At 47.4% G+C, this 22,133-nt stretch overlaps 1 protein-coding gene across 1 annotated transcript in view; it reads right to left on the bottom strand.

Annotated features, from left to right (window-relative positions):
- Positions 1–21,632, bottom strand: part of LOC148033475 (uncharacterized) — a 39,461-nt gene extending 17,829 nt beyond the window's left edge. The window contains exons 1-5 of the mRNA XM_087681407.1: positions 20,412–21,632; positions 20,041–20,214; positions 19,454–19,880; positions 19,101–19,369; positions 18,945–19,013 (exon numbers count right to left, since the gene is read on the bottom strand). Coding sequence (XP_087537533.1) covers positions 18,945–19,013; positions 19,101–19,369; positions 19,454–19,880; positions 20,041–20,214; positions 20,412–20,452 — 980 coding nt within the window. The 5' untranslated portion in view covers positions 20,453–21,632. The remainder of the gene's footprint in view (positions 1–18,944; positions 19,014–19,100; positions 19,370–19,453; positions 19,881–20,040; positions 20,215–20,411) is intronic.
- Between the last annotated feature and the right edge of the window lie 501 nt (positions 21,633–22,133).

Genomic DNA, 22,133 nt, shown 5'->3' with positions numbered 1-22,133 from the left:
AATCTGAGTATTTCTCAACCTTTTGGATCAAATTTCAGTCAAATTTGGTGGATAGCAGAGAGATCTCTACTATAAACCCTAAATTTTCATAGAAATTAGAGCTTGACAACCACCTTGGGGCCCATGCCAATTGGTGAAAGCATTGTACACTGAATTCAGCACCTGCAATTTGTGTAATTGTTAGGGAATTCAGATGCCAACCCATTCATTTTTTGCAAGTAAAATGTGGCTGACTATATTACTCAAAAAAACTGATTACAACAGAGTGCTCATGCTCAACAGACTAGCTGGAGCTGATGCAAAGTCACTAATACATCATATATACAAGCCTCTCAAGGTGGTCTGGGGGGGATGGGGGCGAGAAGCCATTTGGGGGGGGTGGTATATATCGCCAACTGGGACTGCCTGCCTGCATCACGAAGAATAGACCCTAGCCACCCCAAGTGCGCATGAAGTGACCTCGGAGCTCTTGACTTGCCCTGGACTCACCTTGCACCTGGTCCCATCGGCCGCAGAAGGAGTGGATAATGGAGGTCCAAAGCTCTGCTAAGGTCGCATGTGCTGAAAGTCTCTCACCGTCGAAGGCCTCCTGACACCGCGCCTTTCAGATATGCCATCCAGTAAAACTACCTATGATCTTTCATATCTCCGAGCGGTCTACTGTGGGCTCCAGTACCTGGCAGATGGGTAGAGCCTCCAAACCGACCACTGCGCACGACCCTTCCTCGATAATGAATATCGTGTCCTACATCCCGGCCTCAATACAAAAGGTGACAGCCCTAGCTGACTACCTACCAACAAAAAGCTCCCCATGAGATATATCCAAGGCTGGGTGCTATACGGCGAAGGATGCGGCATGCTCCTCTCCACACAAGCTGTGCCTCCTCACATGACCAAAGGTAGTGCTTTGGGGTTTCCAGAGGCTGTTGTGCGCAGCGCTTACAATCTCCCTCCTACATCTGGGCAAGCCAACTTCCCACCGCCAAGCCTCCATGTGCCACCAGCCATAAGAAGTACAACACCCTCCTTGGCCTCCAACTATCCCATAGGCAACTCCAGAAGGTCTGTCGAAAGGGCTCCGTGATGCTGTGCTCCGCCTAGTGTCTGCTATGTGATGGCGCCCAGTCCATCTTCTCCTGCATCAGTACATGTTTGCCTATCCTGGCAGTGTACTCTAGAAACCTAGGTGGCTTCTTGGCGACCGCAAAGGCCGGCCATAGCCACTCTCCTCGATTCCACTCCAGCTCATCAAGTGGTCTGCCCTCCCAGATCCAAAGGCGCCACTCCCTGAGCTCCTTCCAAGAAACATAGTGGCCTAGTCGCCATGTCTTCCCCTGAAGGCCCACCACCCGAATCCTCCTCCACGAAAGGGCGGCAATCCCCTCATCCTGCTTCCCTCTGTCAAGGACCAGACGTCCCCCCTCCTGAACGATGAAGAAAGTCCCTTGCGGGGCGCCACCCACTCTACCTGCCACCTGAAGAGAGATGCCTATTGGCGAAAACCTAGCTGCCCATACCTCCCCGGGCTCTATCGGCTCACGTATCGGGGGAGCAAGCCACTCCGAAGGTATTACTATGTCTATCTCCCTTGTTCTCCTCATCTCCACTCCTCTCTGGCAGCCTGATACTCACTGCAACACCTCGTCTGCCATCCTGTACACCTCCCACCATGTCCTGATGGTATAGGCCAGGCCGGCCTTCCACCCAGCCCATTAGATGTGGAGGCGTTCACCTATCTGTACCCCTTCCCAATCTTTGACCTAGGGGTTCCAGATCATTGGCTGACGGTCCATTTCCTCTTGGCAGCCTAGGGGCCTCCGGATTAGGGCCTTTCGGAGGCCCTGCCACACGCGGAGCAAGCTGCGAAGAAAAGATAATTTGGGGGGGGGGGAGAGGGAATGATCTGGGCAAACGTGAAGATCCATCTCAGGGATAGCCTCCACTCCCTGCCAAGCCTTGGTCTACAGTCCTAAAGGCCCTCCTGCATTAGAACCTTCCAGGTCTGCCCGCCTGGTGTGAGACCACGGACAACTAGCTTGCCCAAGAGGGCCACACTCTGATACTTAGGGTCGATAATCCCAAGCCCTCCCTCCAACCTATGTCGTATGATGGTCGCCCACGACACCTTGGCCGTGAAATCCCTGGAGCCATTAGACCCTAACCAAAGGAAGTTCCACACTCGGCGGCGAAGTTGCACTACGCACGACGAGGAAAAGCACCAACATAAAGCAATGTACCAGGCCGTTGCTAGGAGGACCTGGTTAACCACCAGGGCTCGTCCGGCTAGTGAGAGGCGAAGCGTGCTCCAGTAGGTCAGTTTCCTCCGAATAGAATCCAGTACAGGAAGAAACTGCTAGGCAGGAGTGATATCGAGTCCCACCTAGAACCCTAGGTACCGGATGGTTTGCCCTCTGCTCACCCATCTGAATCCCAGGTGGACGCTCCACTCCGTGCTAGAGTCCGGGTCTGTGAGGAAACCAACGGACTTTCGCCAATTGATTTTCGCTCCCGCTGTAGAGCAGAACACATCAAGAGCTAGCCTCACTCTCCCCAGCATCAACTCATCGTCCTCTATGTAAAGGGGCTATATCATCTGCGTACTCTGAGTCTAGCAACTCAATCTCCTCTCTCACTGAAAGTCGGAGGCCACGTAATCCACTCACACGTGACTTGATGAAGTGAGACGTCAGCTCTGCGAAGAGTAGAAACAGGTATGGGGCCGGAGGGCAGCCCTGTCGAACCGATCTCTCCAGCCGAAACTTCTCCCCTCGCCTTCCGCCTATGAGCACCGTGCCAGTGGCCGATCTGTACAAGGTGGATACCCACAAATCCAAGCCTGGGGGAATCCCAACCTCACCATGGTGCCCTCTAGGAAATCCCAGTCCACCCTGTCATAAGCTTTCTCAAAATCCAAGAGTAGTACGGCCAGTCTCTGCCCACTGTGCTGAGCCCACTCTGTCGCCTCAAAGAAGATAAATACATTGTCAAGGATGCTCCTATCCTAGACAAAGCCTGTTTGTGTGTCATGGATGATATCTGGAAGCACGGGGCGTAGTCGCCTACCAATCATCTTTGCCAGTGCCTTAATAGACCACTCCGAAGAGTAGAAACAGGTATGGGGCCGGGGGGCAGCCCTGTCGAACCGATCTCTCCAGCCGAAACTTCTCCCCTCGCCTTCCGCCTATGAGCACCGTGCCAGTGGCCGATCTGTACAAGGTGGATACCCACAAATCCAAGCCTGGGGGAATCCCAACCTCACCATGGTGCCCTCTAGGAAATCCCAGTCCACCCTGTCATAAGCTTTCTCAAAATCCAAGAGTAGTACGGCCAGTCTCTGCCCACTGTGCTGAGCCCACTCTGTCGCCTCAAAGAAGATAAATACATTGTCAAGGATGCTCCTATCCTAGACAAAGCCTGTTTGTGTGTCATGGATGATATCTGGAAGCACGGGGCGTAGTCGCCTACCAATCATCTTTGCCAGTGCCTTAATAGACCACTGGCAATAAGGTGATCGGCCTCCACTGGGAGAGCTCCAACCGGTCTCCCCCTTTGAGGAGAAGACTGATGAGGCCTGCCGAGAGACTCCCAAGCATCTGTCCTGAAGTGAAAATCTCTTGGAAGGCCCTCAGTAGGGGGTCCTTCACCACTTCCCAGTAGGTAGTGAAGAAGGCCTTAGAGAGGCCATCCTCCCCCGGGCATTTCTGCCCATCCTGTGTATGGAAAGCCTCCTCTAATTCCTTCTTTGTGAAGGGGGCTAGGAGGGAGTGTCCCATCTCCTCTGTGACGAGGTATAAGATGTGATTCCATACCTGTTGTCTACATCTCTGCTCTCTAGCTGAAATTGTCTCCTGCTGTAAAAGGCGAATGTAGTAGTCGGTGGCAATCTCCATCACCTCCTATGGGCTAGAACGGGTCCTCCCATACTGATCCCGAAGGCTGCGTATCTGCTCCCCTGCGGTGCGGGGCTAGTGCACCTGGAAGAACTCCTTACACATCGTGTCCCCCTTCCACACCCAGAAGGCTGCTGAGGTTTCGGAATGAAAACTCCGTGAGCTTGTATTCTAGGCCAGCAATGGGCGCTCACGCACGCACCTCTTGTGCATGAAGGTTGGGATCCCCTAGTGCCTCCTACAATAATCTCTGCGTGGCTGCAAGGTCCCGCCGGAGTGCTCTCTCCTCCTCCCAACACTGCTGCCTGGTCTGTATGGCTGCCTCTTGGCAGATTTTGCTTGACTTAGCTAGGACCTTTGCAACCTCCTCTGCTATTGTAAACGCCCCGAACAACGTAGTATGCTTAACAATTATGATATTCGCTTGTTTTCGAGATTTAATATAAAAGAGAATGAACACTTAAAGCTAAAAACGAAAATTACTCACAAAATTACAGCCATGAAAATGTAAAAGTAATGGAGACAAGATTGAGGGTTGAAGATGGGCAACCCCCCCTCCCCCCGAAGGAATGTATTTCTGCTCAACCCAAGTCCCTTAGGGAAGAGCTCAGTTTCAATCAACTTGAGAGTGAGGAGAAGTAATTCTCACTCTCACAAGATCATGCAAAGATGTACAAACACACATGCATTATCTATTATGCAATGATAAGAACTGATTTATTTACAGTATAAGAGAAGAAAGAGGGGAAATCAGCCTTTCTCCATCGTTGATCAGCAGTACATGGATAGGGCTTGCTTCTTGTTGCTAAAATGGAAGAAAGAGCTCGAGAAGGAGGTGCTGTAATGAATTTACAAGCTTGCTGTCCTGTAAAACAGCAGTGGTAGAAGAGGGAATATGGAGGAATTTGATAATGGAGAAGTGGGGGATGATGATGGGGATGGATGGGGCCAGTTTCTGGCTATCTGTGGGTGCTGTACATGAGTTTACAGCAAAGAAAAATGATGCTGAATGAAGAAAAACGAGCTCTTATTTATAGGAGAGGGAAGAGCTAGTACAAAAGGGGAAAGTGGAGTAGCACAAGACAAGTGTCCAACCACATGTCATGAGATGTGACAAGTGGTGGGACACTTAGAAACTTGTGTGATAAGTATCTTGACACTTGTCTCTTCTCTATGGCCTTCCTTTTTGGGCTGAATACTGTCAAGAATAGAAACAACCAAATTTAGTAAGCACAGTTAGAGTACAGAATTTACTATTTTTAGAATGACATCCCTATTTTTTAGGACTAGCATTTTTAGGCTAATTCGAGGCTCCTAAAATTTAGGGACCCCCCCAATATAGGTGTCATATGAAAGCTTTTTCCGTGTACATCACAAAAACGGTATCAGAATCTTCATGTGACTTTCCTATGCAAAGAAATGTGCATTTCAAGCTTTCAGCCCACACATGCACATTGTACAAGCATTTCATGATCATGCCATCTTGTTGATTGTAACTGTCTGTTCTGGCGGATCTAGTCCACACTTCAAGACTTTCTGTGTGCGAGTCTAACCCTGATATGTGTGAGTTCTGGTCACAGGCGCCCAATCGGGCCATATAGGTGGAAGTGTGAACTATCTTTTCTCTAACCCACCGCGTGGGTCCACCATAACCTGTGACCACTCATCAGTGGCCAGCTCCAATGCACTTTTCTTTATATATAATTAGTGCAAAGGAAACAATTTAATAAATCATTATATAGACAAATTAATGAAAAAGGATACAAATTCTGTTTCTATAGAGTTGTGACAGCTATCCGGTCCCTCCTGCCCTCCTCTCTGGTCCAAATCTGCTCCATCTATCTCATCACCTCCTCCCTCCTACAAATCGAGTCAGGGATTCGACAGGATCGTGTGTCTAGGGCAGATGCTGGGGACTCAAGCGTCAAGAGAACCGAGCAATGATCGGACAACATGGTGCCTGCCAACTGCTCAATCTGGCCTCCACGAGAGCCACCCCACTCTCCCACATAAAACCTATCCAGCCGCTCCAGCAAGACTCCACCTAGCCACCTGTATCCCCAAGAGAAGTCCAACGACCTCTCCCTCCTGTGGAAGGCAGGATCTCTCCACACATCACGTGCTCCGACTGCAAGCAAAAAGATCTCCCATGCCTCCTACTCTTCCCCAGCCATGCCTTGGTAGTTTCTGCCTTTACCCTGTTGGTCCTCCAAAGCCTCCAGATTGTTGAAATCCCCTCCAACGATCCGGGAGTCCACCTCTGGGAGTCCATCTACCATCTCCACCCAGAACATGCTACATGCCCTAACCTTCGTAGAGGCATAGACATTAGACTCCAATGCACGAGTCCCCAATATCCAGTCTGATCCATAGAACCCTTCCTGCCGCTATTGTCCCGGTGATCTCATACACAGGCGGTGAGACTCGGGCCAATAGAGGTGCATATGCCTCCACTTTTGCCGTGGGCACCTATGGCATGCTCCCAGTACGTGTGCGAGCTGCCCGGAAGTACCTTCCCAACCCGCTCGGCCTGGGTGGGGGTGAGCATGTGCTCTTGCAAAAGCAAGATGTCAATCCGTCTAGCAAGGGCAGGTTGCAACTCCTGCCAAACAATCAACTTCCTGGAACCACGTGCCCCACTGTAGTGGAGACTTCACATTCCAAGATGCAAGGTGTAAGCTCATGGGAAAACCTATAACTGACCGAACAAGCATCTGTTCGGTGTGGATGCTGTTGATGAGGAGAGACTGTGAGACAAGCAAGTACGCTTTGTCGTCGGTCTGGACGATGAACTCCAGTCCCCCATGGTGGCTCTCGGCCGGACCATAGGGGTGATAGATGCACCAGGTAGCACTATCAGTGCATCTATCAGCCACTCTGAGAAGTGACTCTGTACACTGGTAGAAACGGGCCGCCTGTCCGAGGGCCACTCGATCACGTCCCTCGGAGCTCTCCACTATGGGGGGGCTCTAAAGATTATGCTGAAGTGTGGAACCTCGGTACCAGCCCACCAATTAATGTCCATCATGCAACCAAACCACTGTTGTGCAAACAGTGCTAATTCTTCATCTCCCATCCACCGGGAGATGTGATCCGCGACCTGACTCTTCAACTCCTACTCAATCTGTGTAGTCGTCCATTTCCCTGAGTGAGAGGCCTGAAGAAAAAAGGTGTAGTTTGGTCCATCCGGTGGTGCTAGTAGGTGGACCTTGTCCCTCCTTGACTTACGACCACGAAGATCCCCACCTCTAGAGGTAGTGGAAACTCTCCGCACTCCGCAATTCTCAAGTAGGACCATGGACCACTGCGGAAGAACTCTTGTTACAGCAGTTGTGCCTGTCTCAGGAAAGTATGGCGAGTGGCAGGGGCGGATGAGCTGGTGGCTGTATGGGAGGGGGAAGATTGCTGGTGCACGGAGAAGGTAGGTGTGTGTGGCTTGTCACCCCCTGTGGTGGGGGAGAAGAGGATTGAGGGATGGGATGGACAGAGATGCATGGCAGGTGTGAGTGAGGAAAGGGGGTGGTGGCCCTGGAGAGGGGAGGTGTGGACCAACGTCAGTTTGGGAGGGGGGAAAGGGGAGTTTTGTGAGGGGACTGTGGAGACTCGGGCAGGGCGGTCTGTGGCGAGGGTGGAGGATGTGGAGGGCTGCGGTCTTGCCGGGTGGGATGGATAGGGGGGGCTATGGAGTGCTCTGCTGAGGGGGCGTCGCATGCCCGCCTGCACCCTGCTGATGAGGTTGTCTAATGAGCTGGCTGCGTCTCCCCCTGCCGTCTCCCTCTCTGTCGTCTCTGGACCCAAGTAAAGTTGTCGGCATCTACCTGCGGGCATGTCGGCGGAGCCGCCTTGGCACTGAAATGCGTACAAACTGCTGCCTGGTGCCCAAAATCGTGGCAGCGCAGGCACTGCCCTGGTTGCCCAATCACAATGACCTGCTACCTAAAGGAATGCCCGCCTGCCTTAATCTCTAGGAACTATGGGATATTCTTGACCTCTTTCATTGCCATCTGTACCTTTGGGACTCCTGCTGCTGTCACTGCATCTGCGAAAAACGCAGGAAGGACAGTGCCGAAGAGCCGTCCAAAGTCTTCCACCAACTGGCGATACTCAATTGCCAGGCCGGGAAAAAGAAGGGTGATCGGGTGCCGAAGAAACCTGTTGTGGAGTGCAAACACCTCCACAGTAAAGCCACTATACCAAGGGACCATGCATATGACCCCTTTCGTGGACGCATATGGTGCACTGACGAGTAATTCGGGAGCTACGTCCGCCGAGCTGAGCCGGACCATGAAGATCCCTTGGCCCAATAGGGCTGCCTCCACGATCTGCGTTGCGCCGATGCACAACGTGGAGTAAAGCCAGTCCCGAAGACGGGCCCTAGCTAGGGAATATCCTACTACCTAACCATAAATCGTTGTTTCCATTAGCTCCAGCTCCTTAGCTCAGACGGCTAAGAGCTGCTCCTTGAGAGGACTACGCGCAAGGTGTTTGACTGGGGGGCACTCGCAGAGTGCGCCGGTGTCTGACCAAAGGTTTCCATTGCACGTTCCTTCTGAGAGAACTACCAATCACGTCGCAGTGCTACCTGAGGGGGAAGAGTTGCTGCAAATAGAGGGAGCAACTAGAGGGTGGGGGGGATCAATAGCGGGGGGGAGCAGCGAAATATCTGGGTAGGAAGGGGGGAAAGTCTTGCTTGGGCGGACTGAGAGGGGGAGGGGAATAACAACTGGGAGGTGGGAACAGCGAGACGTCGAGGGCGGGTGTGGCGGGGAAACAGTCATGCCTGGTTGGACAAGGAGGGGGAGGCGCCAAGTGGGCGAGTTGGCCAGTCACGTGGGCGGCCAGAGACGGGGACAGCTATTCGAAATGAAGGGGCAAAAGAAAAAAAACGGCGGGCCGCGATTTGGGGGCGCGAATTGGTGGGGCACAATCTGATGGGGCGAGGGACGTGATCGGACGGAGGCGAAGGGCGTAGACCAAACGGGGGGGGTAGGCCGATCAGACGGAGCGGGGGGATAGCGCCAAGCGTCACAACGGTACTAAGCTGCTGATTGACGTGTTGCCAACCCATTCATTGTAATTTGGGACAACATTTGGCCAATTGGAGGTTCTAGTTGTGCAAGTCTTGGGTAAAAAGTCAAGGAGCAATTAACCCAAATTAATTGTTGATTATTGCTACAACAAAAGGGCTTTTGGAACAACAAAGGAGATTATGAATCTCAACTTATACTCATTCCATTAGCATTTAAGTTAAAGAACTACCGAAAGGGGCATCAATTTTGGGGCCAATATGGTGTCCAATGTCCAAGATTATTAAGGTAATTTGTGCAATTTAAGTTATGTTCATTTGTTGATTGGTGTAATTAAGTGCCTAATCAAAGAATTACCACCCTTTCCAAGAAGGAAGGCTGGTTTCACAAGGTCTAAGCATGAACACTAAATTTAATGTTTTTGGATTTAAATATGTTTTTAATGCAAAAAACCTCAAGGAAAAGCTTTAAAAACGTAAGTCAAGTGCGTGCACAACTTTAGGGCTGATGAATGCGGTTTTTGAGGTGGTCATGGCTTGCAAACAAGGGTCATGGCTGTTTTAACAACACATGGCAGTCTTCTCTTTCTTCCTGACTAGGATGCATGCAAGGACAAGTTCTTTTCTCATCCCCTCTAGACATCATCAAGGCGAAACAGCAATGTGCTGTGTGTAAGGCTGGAAGAGGTCATGCTATGCTAGCAACAGCTACCAACTACTTTGGACAGCGTAGACTTGCTGTCTAGAGTTGTATGCAAGCTGTGTGCAATTTTCTCTCCACATTGAGCACTAGCATTTCTATTGGCAGCTGACTTGGGCTGCACACAAGTTCTTTTACCATTTTCATACAGTTTGCCATGAGAAATAGACTAGGTTCTCTCTTCTATATGCAAAGGACTAGATTGGACAACATTGTGCAAGGCTGAATTGAAGCATCCCACACTAGTGTCATCCTAAAGCAAGCAATCTTGGTCTATGTGCAAAGTGCTTTTTGAAGAGATGATGCAAAAATTTAAACTTTCATGATAGTTCTAGCCAATTCTCGAGATTATTAATCACACTTGGTGAGAGCAGCTTATGATTTAGTGAGCAAGATATCCTTTGCTTTCCAACATCTCTTGCCATCAATAGTGACCAGGCAGCCTTCTAATCAGTTTGCCCCTTGATTCACACATGCATTGACCTTCAATTGACCATTGGTGGGTCAATTCTAGCCTCAAATCTGATTGGGATGGGCTGAGCTCTTGGAAATGCTGAAATTACACAAATTTCAGTCTTGTTCCAAATACTAGGTCTTAAATCTTCAAGCATGCAACCCAAGGTGGATGCTAATTAGGGCTTACAGCAGTAAACACTTCTGCTGTCCATCAAACTTGGCTGATTTCTGCTACAGATGGCTGAGATTTGCTGAGATACTCTAAGGCAAGGCTCAAGAATGAGAGAGGATGCTGAGGAGAGGGAGAATTCAAAGATCTATTACCAAAATGGGTGAAATCTGCTGCAGCCCTACTGCATATGGCTGGTTCACTGCAGCCCAGCCCATATAAGGGCTCAAAATGCCCCCAAGGAGAGTAAAATCTGCTGGCACCTGTCAAAAGATGATGTACCAATGAGATAGTAGGGTTTGCGGGGAGGAACATGGAGTGAACTCGGCAAACATGGAGAAGAGGAGAAGAGAGATGAAACTCTGATGAATGGAATGATGAAGATCTGAATCATGGAGTGAATGTGATACAAGGGAATAAGGGTGCCGTAGCACAAGGAAGATGATGAAGACAGCCATGAACCACGAACCGCAATGTCCTCTTGAAGGGGTGTGAGGGTAGTGGAGAGGTTGGAGAGAAGAGGTGACGGGCTGAATGAATCAGCCGTAAGAAATGAATGAGAGAGTGGCCTATAAATAGGCACAGTCAGTCTAGGATGGCTCCCCTTTTTGGGGCTGCAAACCCTAAACGCAAAACACAAAAATGCAAAAATGCAAACTGCGGGTGAAGGGTTTCTCAACACCCCCTCTCAGGCCCAAAAAGGGGAACAAGAGAAGAGTGAGGTGGAGATGCAATGCTACATGCTGAAGCTCATGCAGCAGGTGCCACTTGGACAATGTTCCTCGTGGGAAAATTGTTCACTTGCCCAAGCGCCCTAGTACAAAGATGATGAAAACATGCAATGCATAGGAGGAATGTCGGACTTTGTGTGGTGCCGAGAACCATAAGGATATGCCCGTACTCGATCTCGGGAGGTCGCTCCATGCTAACCAAGTGACCAAGGCAAGAAGAGAAGAGGAGGAAGAAGATAAAGAGGATCCCTAAGATCCAAGATTTCCACCGGAAAGGGAACCTACAATAAAGACCAGTAGACAGAGTGAACTAGAGAACCTGAAACTCAACCTCGGAAGAGAAGCCACTAGATCCGTGCATCCATGCTGGAAGGAATATGAAGGCCTCGTCACCAAGTCGCGGCCGGCTGAACCTCCGAGGTCCCAATCTAGGTGGTACTTGAAGATTCTAGGTATCAGTAGAAGAGATGACTGGTTGAAGACAGCCAACCCAAGAAAGTAGAGGATGGGTAAAGAATTTCATGTGGAGTAGGTCTCCCCTCTGAGGTGGGAGGTGGAGGGGCCCCCACTGAAGTCGAAGAAGTAGATGCCCCCTTTGAGGGCAAAGAAAAAACATCCCCCTCTGAAGTAGATAGGGAATCCAAAAACTCATGGATCACAAACTCCAAAATGTTTGATGATGAAGGAAGTACCGCCGGTCGTACCGAAGAAGGTATCTGGGATGCCAAAGAGCTCTCAAAGATAGCCTCTCAAACCTGAGTAGTCGAGGGTGGGGACGGGTAGGGCTCAGAATGAGCAAGAGGTGGGCAACAGTCGTCGTCTCTCGGTGGAGCAGACTGGGTAGTTGAAGAAGAGGAAGGAGTCGAGCAACCACTCTCTCTCGAAGGAGCGGACTGACAAGGAAACGGTATCAAACAATCACCATCTCTCGGTGGAGCGGACTGCAGAACCACAAGTCATGGAAGCCACTGTACCTGAAAATAAGTGGGAGAAGACTGCTGCTGGCATTGCGACGATCTCCAGGAGGTCGTAGCGCCAATTGATCCTCCATTTGCTAGAAAGGACTTAGTGCGCATCGGATGCGTCTTATTGCCTTGAGCATAGTACTCTGATAGCCGATGCAGAACCATCTCTGTGGCCCAGAAAGGAGAGGTGGCACAAGGAGTGCCTAGTGAGAATGCATATACTCCGAGGGGGGTGGGGAGCAAAGATCGAAGTCGGCGAGTATCAGTGGTGTGTCCGACGATGCCACAGTAGGAGCACCCAGTAGTCTGGACATCTGTTGGTAAAGAAGCCATGGATACCAATGTGCCTTCCTGAAGAAGGAAGAGGTCAGCCACCATGAACCACCAACCGCAATGTCCGCCTCAAGGGGTGTGAGGGCAGTGTGAAGCACGAACTGCAATATCCACCTCAAGGGGTGGGAGGGTAGTGGAAGGGCTGGAAGTAAGCTGCGAGTGGGAGGAGGATGTGACCAGCAGAAAGAGACTGCAACCGGTAGAAAAACTCAGGTGAGGAGAGAGAAATGCGCGGGCAGCAGGAGAGAGAGAGACTAAAAACGCAGGCAGGACAGCCTGCAAGAGAGAGAAAGACTAAAAACGCAGGCAGGACAGCCTGCAGGAGAGAGAGAGAGACTAAAAACGCAAGCAACAGGACTATGATGACGTGGAAAGTTGTACAGCAGCAGGTCTGCACAGAAACAACAGTCGCCTGGCTGAAATCGGCTCCAAACTACGTGAAGAGAGCTGAAAATCAAGCGCCAACTGATGGAGACAGCAATGGATAGTTTCGGCTGAGATGTCCTCCGCGAACGGGGTGTAGGCATCAAGTTGAAACCCCCTAACATTTCGTGGATGTGGGTAGGACCCTTAAGATTGGAAGTATTAAGTTGGCAACCCAAGTGTGATACTAGGCAGAATTTTATCATAGCTTAACCGTACCTAGCACATTGAGGTGATCGTCATATGCTAACTAATCATACCTTTATGATTCTCATGTAAGCTATTCAATTATACGCAAATTACTTAGTTGATCTAACCAACCCACGATTTAAGATGATCTCCCCTTTTAAAGATGCAAATACTTCCTTCTAAATTTGCAAGTACTTTCCCCTAATTCTGACAAAGCTACTTTTGTGCAACGCATGTAATCAATCGACAATAGAACAGATAATGATAAACGAATCAATAAAAATAATCTGAAAATTTTACTAAAATGATTGATTTGCAAAGTTTCAAAAAAATTTGGGACGGGCTTGTTTTCCCATGTACCTAATAGAAAAAATATACTAATTATCAAATATAGTAATGAAAAACGGATTCTGGGGTCAAATAATGCACAAGACCATTTGGGTGTCAAATGGCCTAGCCAATTTAATTGTGGATGGGCACAATTAATTTCCTAGGCAAGGACAAAAGGCTAAAATAATTTTCAGAATTAAGTTATTTTGAAACTTAATTAAATGGTTGAAAATTGCAAGAAATTGATTCGGAAGGCTGCCAATTTGGCAAGTGGGAAAAAGGTTGTTGGAGGTTGGAGAGAGCTCATTCCAGCTTGAGAGAGGCGGAGGGAGGCAAGAGAAAGACTACCCAATTGTAGGCGCTTGCTATGGGAGGTTGGAGCTGCTACAACCATTGGAAGGGGCATTTATAGTAGACGAGAGACGATTAGGGGTCTATAGGAGCTGGTGGCAACTGTAGTGACTAGGTGCTGTTGAGAAACTCTTCACCCGCAGTTTGTGTTTTTTGCGTTTCTGCGTTTTGCGTTTAGGGTTTGTGTTTAGGGTTTGCGGTCCCAAAAAGGGGTGCTATCCTAGACTGACTGTGCCTATTTATAGGTCACTCTCTCATTCATTCCTTACGGCTGATTCATTCAGTCTGTCACCTCTTCTCTCCAGCCTCTCCAATACCCTGACACCCCTTCAGGAGGACATTGCGGTTCGTGGTTCGTAGCTGTTTTCATCATCTTCCTTGTGCTACGGCACCCTTATTTCCTTGTATCACATTCACTCCATGATTCAGATCTTCATCATTCCATTCATCAGAGTTTCGTTTCTCTTCTCTTCTCTTCTCCATGTTTGCCAAGTTCACTCTGTGTTCCTCCCCGCAAACCCTACCGTTCTCGCTGGTACGTCATCTTTTGACATGGTATCAGAGCTGGATTTGCTCACCTAGTAGCGAAGATCCTCCACTCGAGTGAAGGCAAAGACTGGTGGCGGGTTCGGCATCCACTTCTCTTCTTCTTCCCTTGCATCAAAATCTCGTTTTGCATCAATTAATTAATTAATATCTAGTTCCTAGTGTCACCATTGACACTTACAGACCAAATAAATATCCTAGGTCCAAACAGACGCCCAATACCACCTAGTATCTACCAAATACAACCAAAACTTTTGCATTTGACACCGCTGATATATTAAGATCTTGAACCTATCATAGTGACCTAACCGACTTGCACAAACATCCGTGCACCTCCAGTTTGTACATTTGATTAATAACTAAATCAAATGCTAAACAAAGCATCAAAATTTCACGTCCACTTTGCAAACAGAATATAGTTCAAGGACAGCCCATTGATCCTATGAAAACTAATGGAGAGCCATCTATTATGCCTACTAAGCAAGGTGCTCCTTTGCAAAATTCTACTCTAGTGATTGGTGCTGATTTAAATGCAAGAAGTAATAAATTACATGAGTGAATTAAGGAAAACAAGTTATGCCAAAGCTATCTATACATCCAGAGTATTTTGGGGGTGGTTCAATATTTCCAGCTTCACAAGACAAAGAACCGGCTAATAAAAGGTTTGCCTAGAACCTGCAATGCATAGAATCTAATGTGTGGTAATGTTTGCAAGAAACCAAGTTTTTAGAGTGGAATGCATGTTAACAAGTAGGACTGCAGGTTTGCAAGATGTGCAAGTGAATAGGACAGGTTTAGGAGATCAAAAACATGTTGGTAATACTAGTAATGCACAATATTTGCAGCCATCAGCATATAACAACCTAGCACCCATCAGCAAGGGCAAGGACTATGAGGAAGGAGGACAGTCCATGAAATTTGAGACTTTGTCTGGAAACCAAAACAAGTTAAAGGTCTTACTTTTTTTCTTGGTTGCAATTTTATGTAGCTTATTCCAGAGGAAACTTCGTTAGGCTTCCAAATTGAGAAAGATGGTCCCCTTTCTAAGGGGAATGCTATGCACTGGTGGTAATCTGTTTTGGTTCAGGTCAAAGAACAATCTAGTTAAATTGAGTTCAAACAGCCATTCTCACCTATGTGGCTTACTAGCATCTTCAACGTGGATGTAAAAGACACCTTGGCAACAGTTGTATGCAGCCAACTATGAAAATCTTGAAGATTGAAACAAGCCATTTTGGGCAGTTTTGCCATCAATGATCTCCTATAGAGAGGTGCCCATGGAGGAAGGGATTGAAAAATACCACTATGGCTTGCCAAAGGACTGCTGCATTAACACTAACATATCCAATTTCTCGCAATTAATGAAGAATGCATCGAGCAACCCATAGTTGCCTTTCTACAAGCACTGAAGCAAGATCACAAAAGTCTAGGCTTACCTTTCTGTAACATTCCCCCCCCCCCCGGTTATGCCACCAACTGGCAGACGGCGTGAGGGGAGGGGGCTGCCGTGGTCAACGGGGCACGGAGGGGGCCGCGTGCCCTGGAGGGGCAAGGGGAAGTGCCACATGTGCCATGGAGGAGGCCAAGGCTGCCACACACCGAGGGAAGGAGGTAGGAGGGACTGCCGTGTGTCGTGGCAGAGGGGGAGGGGGAGGGGGAGGACCCCCATACCTTACTAAATCCCCGCCCCCAAGACCCTATAAAAAGGGCTTAAGCGTGGGGAGATAGGGGGACCCTTCACGCTGGGGAAAAAAAAACTGAGAGAGAGAGAGAGAGAGAGAGAGAGAGAGAGAGAGAGAGAGAGAAGGAAATAGTTTTTTTTTTCCTCTTTGAAGAACTCCGAGCTTGCCATCTTACTTTCTCCCCCCTCTTGGAGAAGGTCCTCACAGACGAGTCCCTTCCATGAGGAGCCGTCTCTCTCGTAACCTAGGTGCGTAGCTGCGAAGTAAAAGCCAAATCATATGATGCCTCCCAAGCGAAGTAAGGTCCAATCAAACACGAATCCCGCTTCAACCGATGGAGCTACGGGTCAAGGAACCGTGTCACTTGATGATTAGGTGCATCCCATAAATCCTACCCTGATGGAAGGCCTTAATGACATAGGCTGACTTCATTGGGAAGGGAAAGGTATTCAGTGAAAGTCTATGATAACTAACCACCATTTAGTTTACATCGTTTTATCATATTGGAAATTGTGTTTACTTGCACTTTGGCATGTTTTGAACGAGTAAAATTGCATGAAAGATTTTACATTCATGCACGCAAAAAAAAATCAAGGACCTTATTGATTGTGCTTGTAATGCTTTAGATTATGCACTAACATTAGCATGCTTGAAGGTACTGAAAAAAGGGATGTTAAAACACTTATGTATATTCGTCAATTAAGCAGAAATCGTATTTTTTTCTTTGCATCGCGAAATTTGTGAAATTGGGAAGGTAGAAGTGACGGCTTGAATCAAGTACATGAAGTTCGTGAATTGCTACGATAACGGTTAAGTATATCTAGGCCATTACAATACTAAAACAAGTATTAGGCCCCTATAAACCTTTAGAGGGAAGTGGTTCGCTTTTGCCTTAGGCCTGATAACTTCACGTCCTCCGCCCAAAAGAAAAAATACAAGTCTCTATTTGTGTTTTGTATAAGCGCATCGAAATGAATTCCCAAAGGCAAAGGCCTGCATTGCAACATTGTCCTGGGGAAGAGACACCTCTAGATTGCGTGGCATCATGATCAGTTTCAGTTGTGCTGCTAGGGATTCATCTTGAAGATAACTGTAAACTGCACATACGAAATACTAATAATTGCTCAAAAGCCGTTCAATAAAAATGAACCCTATATACGCAAGGATAGGGCTCAACTCAACTTATTTAGGGCTTTAAAGAAATTAATCCAATCTATTGTTACTTCATAGGGGGACCATGAGACAAATAAAACACTCACTGGTCTCTATTCTAAATCTGACCTCAATAAAGCTGAAACGACCTTGAAAATATCACCTTTAACCATGACACAATCTGACGTTAATACAAGAGAGTTCAAGCGTCGTTTCTTCCAAGATAAAACCTGGATTTAAAGGCTAGCAAGCTAAGATAGCTACCATCCGCGAACTATCAAATATAGATCCAATTGCATAATTGCTCGTTCCCTTCACACAGCCCGCGGGGGGGGGGGGGGGGGGGGAGGGGTGATGAAATGAAGAGAGGTCTCTCCGTGGATTGGTTTGAACGTAGGAGGACGCTCGAATGCCAAGGGGAGCTCTGGCTGTAAATTCCCTGCCTCCGAGTCCTACTCAAACAATCAACATGACTCAGAATAGGTTCTCGAGGGGCCCTTGTTACTAGTGCAAGGTGGAACTTAGTGGAAGTTGAGTGCATCCTTACGGATTGCGGATATTGTCCCTTTTGAACAAGATTTGTATCTTTGACAAATTGCTAGTAGTAAGTACTTCCAGGGAACCTGTTTGAATTTGTTTTCGTGTCAATACCAAAAGATTACGTGAACGAACCCTGTCCTTTTAAAAGGCTATTTAAGGAAGCTATTTTTATATGTCACGCCTAAAAGTGATAGGACTAATTAGACAACTAAAGTACACTAAGTGAGGAAAGCAAGAGGACGGAACCCACGACGGGTCTGTCCTACGACGGGGTGGTCCCAGAGAACTGGGGGGCTTCTCACAAGGTTTTACTGACAACCGACGCTTAGAAATCGTTAGGTTAGAACCCCGATTCATGCCGTTTTAGGAGACCGGAATGGGACTATGCCCTATAGGCAGAAGGTGGAGTGCTACATCCCTCTCGTTTCACATTCTCTTTGAACCAAGTGCAACATAGGTCTGCTTCGGCTTGGTTATCTCTGCGTAAAGTAGGATATCCAAACCCGACGCTAGAATGCTGTCCGAGAACCTCGACCTCTAGGGACTCAAAGTTTCAAGTCGATCTTAGTGGGTTCGGCCGCAAACATCCCGTTGCGAGGCAGGCTCGAAAAACCCTAGGCGACAAACCCCGTGACATTCCATGGGAGTGTCGGGCGGCGTCGCTTAAATTCGTCTCTCGATGGACTGCTAAAAACGTGCTTGGACAACCGATAGGCGGGCACGTTACACTTTCTGTGACTTAACATCACTAAATAAGCCACTCTAAATATAGAACAGGTAATTATAGGCAAAAATGTGTATAGCATGCCAAGACTCAGCAAGTAGATGTTCAAACACATGGTACTTTATACCAAGAAGTGGGTATAATACATGGCAGGACAGAAAACAACAAAAGAGCCATATCAAGCTCATCAGACTGGATCCATAACTAATGAGTCAAACCATTAGTTTAACTTTCTATGTTAATCTTTTATCTTCTGTGTGTCTCGATTGGAATAGAGACCAAAAAGGGAGTGTAAAAGACCCTATCTCTCCTACTATTGAGTCATAAGAGTCATTTATGGACTTCAGCCAGATTTGCTGAGGGTAAAAGTTTGCAAAATAATGCCAGCCGGGCAGTTGAACTTGATTGTTTACTTGGGCTTGCATATCCAGGTTAAACATTTCTATCAAAACAACTCTGCGCTCTCTAGTGCTACTTTGGGTAAACAGGGAAGTTCTGTCTCTTGCAAATTTGGGCTATAAATTGATAAGGTCTCTCACTTCACAGATGATCAGGGAAGACTGGAAGCACCATTGGTGGTGTCCTAATCCTGATTCTGTTGTAAACCTCAATGTTGTACTTATTACAGGCTAGTAACCAGATAGCAAATGAAGAAATAACTGCTTGCATGGACAACTTATCAAGCATCCTTCCAACTGTTAAAATTGCTTTGAAATGTGGGTAAGAGACATAATCACCTGGGTATTCTTTCCAACAAAAGGAGGTACCCATCTGCAGTAACCACCCGTATCGCCTCATATGGATACCTGGAAAACAAACAAAGCAACTTTCCAGCTATGCCACTTATATGTAGCCATGCCCATTCACAAAAAAAATAGAGTATATTGCCGTACCCAAGATCAGTGATAACATCTTCACACGAGCGTGCATCAGTATTCATCGCTGCCTGGGTCAGCTTTGATCGTTTAACTGAAGGAGCTGGATCTGAATCACCTAGTGTAGCTGTCTGAATGGTTACAGTCTCCTTATCTGCCTTCCTGTCAGACAAAAGCTTCCTGACAAGAAGCTTTAATGTCTGAAATGGAGAGAGAGAGTACAGTAATATCTTCCTCAACACATCAAAAACCCTTTCAATTAAAAGCTCCACAACCAGTTGAGAATCCTGCCAATCAGAACAAGCTAGCTATGAGATCAAGGACATTTAAATTTGATTCTTGTATGTCTGCTGATCTCAAGCAAAAAGTACCTCAACAATTCCACGACGCCTGTCAGTGGTATGGTGGATCACCAAATCCTTCACACTTGTAAAGCCTCTACTTGCATAGCCATACATTTGATACAAGCTTCCAGATGAGCTAGAGCGTCTCAGTAGACGTCTGCCAAAGTCTGACTCCCTAGACGAGCCTGGTACTGAAGAATTCCTTCCTCGACTCTTGCACAGAAGCTGCTTCAAATAATCAGAGACCTTAGTAATAAAACCATAGGTGAAAGTGGAAGAATCATTTTTATCAAACCAGAAGGAGCTGGATTTTGACAACTGGGAAGACACTGAAGATGGTGACGATGGGGCAGTGCTATCATTGTCATCTGCTCCTGATCCATATTCAGAATCAGAGTCTGCATCTGAATCAGCAGCATACTCATGAATCAACTGGTTGAAGGAAGAAACCCCTCTGCAAGTAAAGAAATCAAGAGAAGTCCACTTAGCAACTTGGATCTTGATGTTAGCTTTTTAATCTCTCAAAACTTGAAATGATACCAATGGTGAATTATTCTCAAACACCAAACAAATATGATTTCTCACTATTACATGATACAAACAACGTAACATACTCTTCCATCCACCGAGGAAGACGGGGAGCTCTGAAGGTGGGTTTCAATTCCCATCCCTGAACACCTTCCAAAATGCTTGCCTTTCCAGGTAGAATCGCAAGAATCAAAGCCGAAATACCATTGATCAACTTGATAGTGTTGTTAAATGACTCTTGACTAAAAGCTTTCAATGACCTGATAAGATGGATAAACAGATAGTGGCATGAGATAGTATCTTTCACATTTAAAGTTTTGAAATGCCTTTATCAGCCGCATAGTATAGAATGAATTGATGAAGATATGTGAACTGTGCAAAATACTGAACTAATTATACTAGGCTACACGGCACAGAAGAGGACTAAGTAGCACAGAAGAAGGAACAAGTAACATACTCTTTTGCAATTCCCAAAACACTGTCTACAAATCTTTGCATTGTGGGCACAAGGGAACCGATAATGCCACCAGAATCACTAGCCTTGAGTTGCTGCTAAACCCCTGGGTTAAGTTATTGAAGTTGGTTTGTCACTCCTGTGCAGGATGCACTACCAACAATCAACCAGAAACCAAGTATTCAGATATGGCTGAGAAAGCAGAATACTATTTCTACTACAGTGTTTGTTTTCTGTGTAAATAGGAAGAAAGTCCTTAGGTTCCAGGTGAATGTGGGTGCAGAAAGCAACCCTGTATCCAGAAATTAAACAACCAGACTTCTGAGACCTAGCTGATGGCAAATGCACTGCTGCCGGTGAGAGGAAGGTACCTTCCTGAATGTTTGTTCTATTACAATTAAGATACTCAAAGATAAAACACTCATTCAGGGTTCGGAAGATAGAGCTCTGCTGTCAGAAGAAAAACTTGATGCCAAACACCTTACGACCCTGCTGATGGCAAGGAACTGCAACCTGTACGATGAAGGTATCGTCTCTGAACGCTTATTCTGCAGTAATAAGAATACCTCAAAGATATACTGTCACACACGGTATATGGAAGTTGAGGAGATAGAGCTCTGACGATGAACGTCTTGCAATGCCCTGACAATGTCTCAACGATATCTTATGTACACGAAAGAGCACAGAGTATACTGGCCTTATCTTGGCTTTACCCCTCCTCTCTGCTCCACTTGGCTAGGTCAATGAGGAAGGTTCCCGTTATTATGGCCTGATGTTAGAGCAGAGACGTTGGATATGGCGATGCGTTCCTCCTCCTCTGTGCTAGGTCAATGAGGGAGGTTCCCCTGATAATTAAGCGCTGTTAGGGCAGAGGCTTTGGATATGGCGCTGCGTTCCTCCTCGTCTCTGCTCCGCCTGGCCAGATGAATGAGGGAGATTATCCTGTTTATTAAGCGATGGCAGGGGAAAGGCCTCGGATATGGCGATGCTTTCGGCCTTCTCTCTCCGTTCCGCTCTAGGGAGGTCAATGAGTGAGAAGGATCAGCAAGGCCAATGGGGGGGGTCGACCCCCTCCCGCGCGTGGATAATTCCCGTTCGGACACTGAAAAGCCTCTCTTTGTCCCTGTCTGTCTCTCTCTCTCTCAGCTGCGTTTCTGTCTGCGTACCAGCAACTCCCAATTAGGGCAAAATCACGATTCACGACGGCGCGCAACTGCCGCGATTGGAAAGGAAGTGACACGTAGCCTCCCGCAGGTGGCCGACTCTTCCCTTCCTTCTCTGCGACGAAGACACGTGGACGCGTCTATGCTTTCCAGCTCGTAGCCCGTCGTTGTTTGGATAATTCTGAGTCAGCAATCCCCCCCCGTTTCGCTGCTTCTTTAAAGATAAAGATTTTTGAAAGCACTCTATTAAATACTTGAACGGCCCTTAATTTCTTTGTGAAGACTCAAGAGATTGGAACTTGGAAGAATACCCGACTTCTCCTATCTAACCTAAGCATCTAAGCATATCCTTATTCGAAGAGTAAATCTATTTCCACCCTCCCTTTGTGAAGAATGAACCCCACTTAGAAGGGTAGTGTCATTCCAATTCAAGCCATGGCAGTTTATAAGGTTTTTGGCCTAACCTTCATCGTAGTGAAAATGGTTGAAATCAAGGATGTGAGAATCAAGCTCTAACACTTTAACAGATTTTTGGCCTACCCTTCATCGTAGTAAAATTGAT

This window comes from Lygodium microphyllum, chromosome 7 (assembly GCF_053477565.2).
Source record: "Lygodium microphyllum isolate KBCC chromosome 7, Lygodium_microphyllum_v1.1.10, whole genome shotgun sequence".
In the NCBI taxonomy this organism is placed as follows: domain Eukaryota; kingdom Viridiplantae; phylum Streptophyta; class Polypodiopsida; order Schizaeales; family Lygodiaceae; genus Lygodium; species Lygodium microphyllum.
Note: the sequence above shows the minus strand (reverse complement) of the source record. Positions and strands in the feature narration are given on the sequence as shown.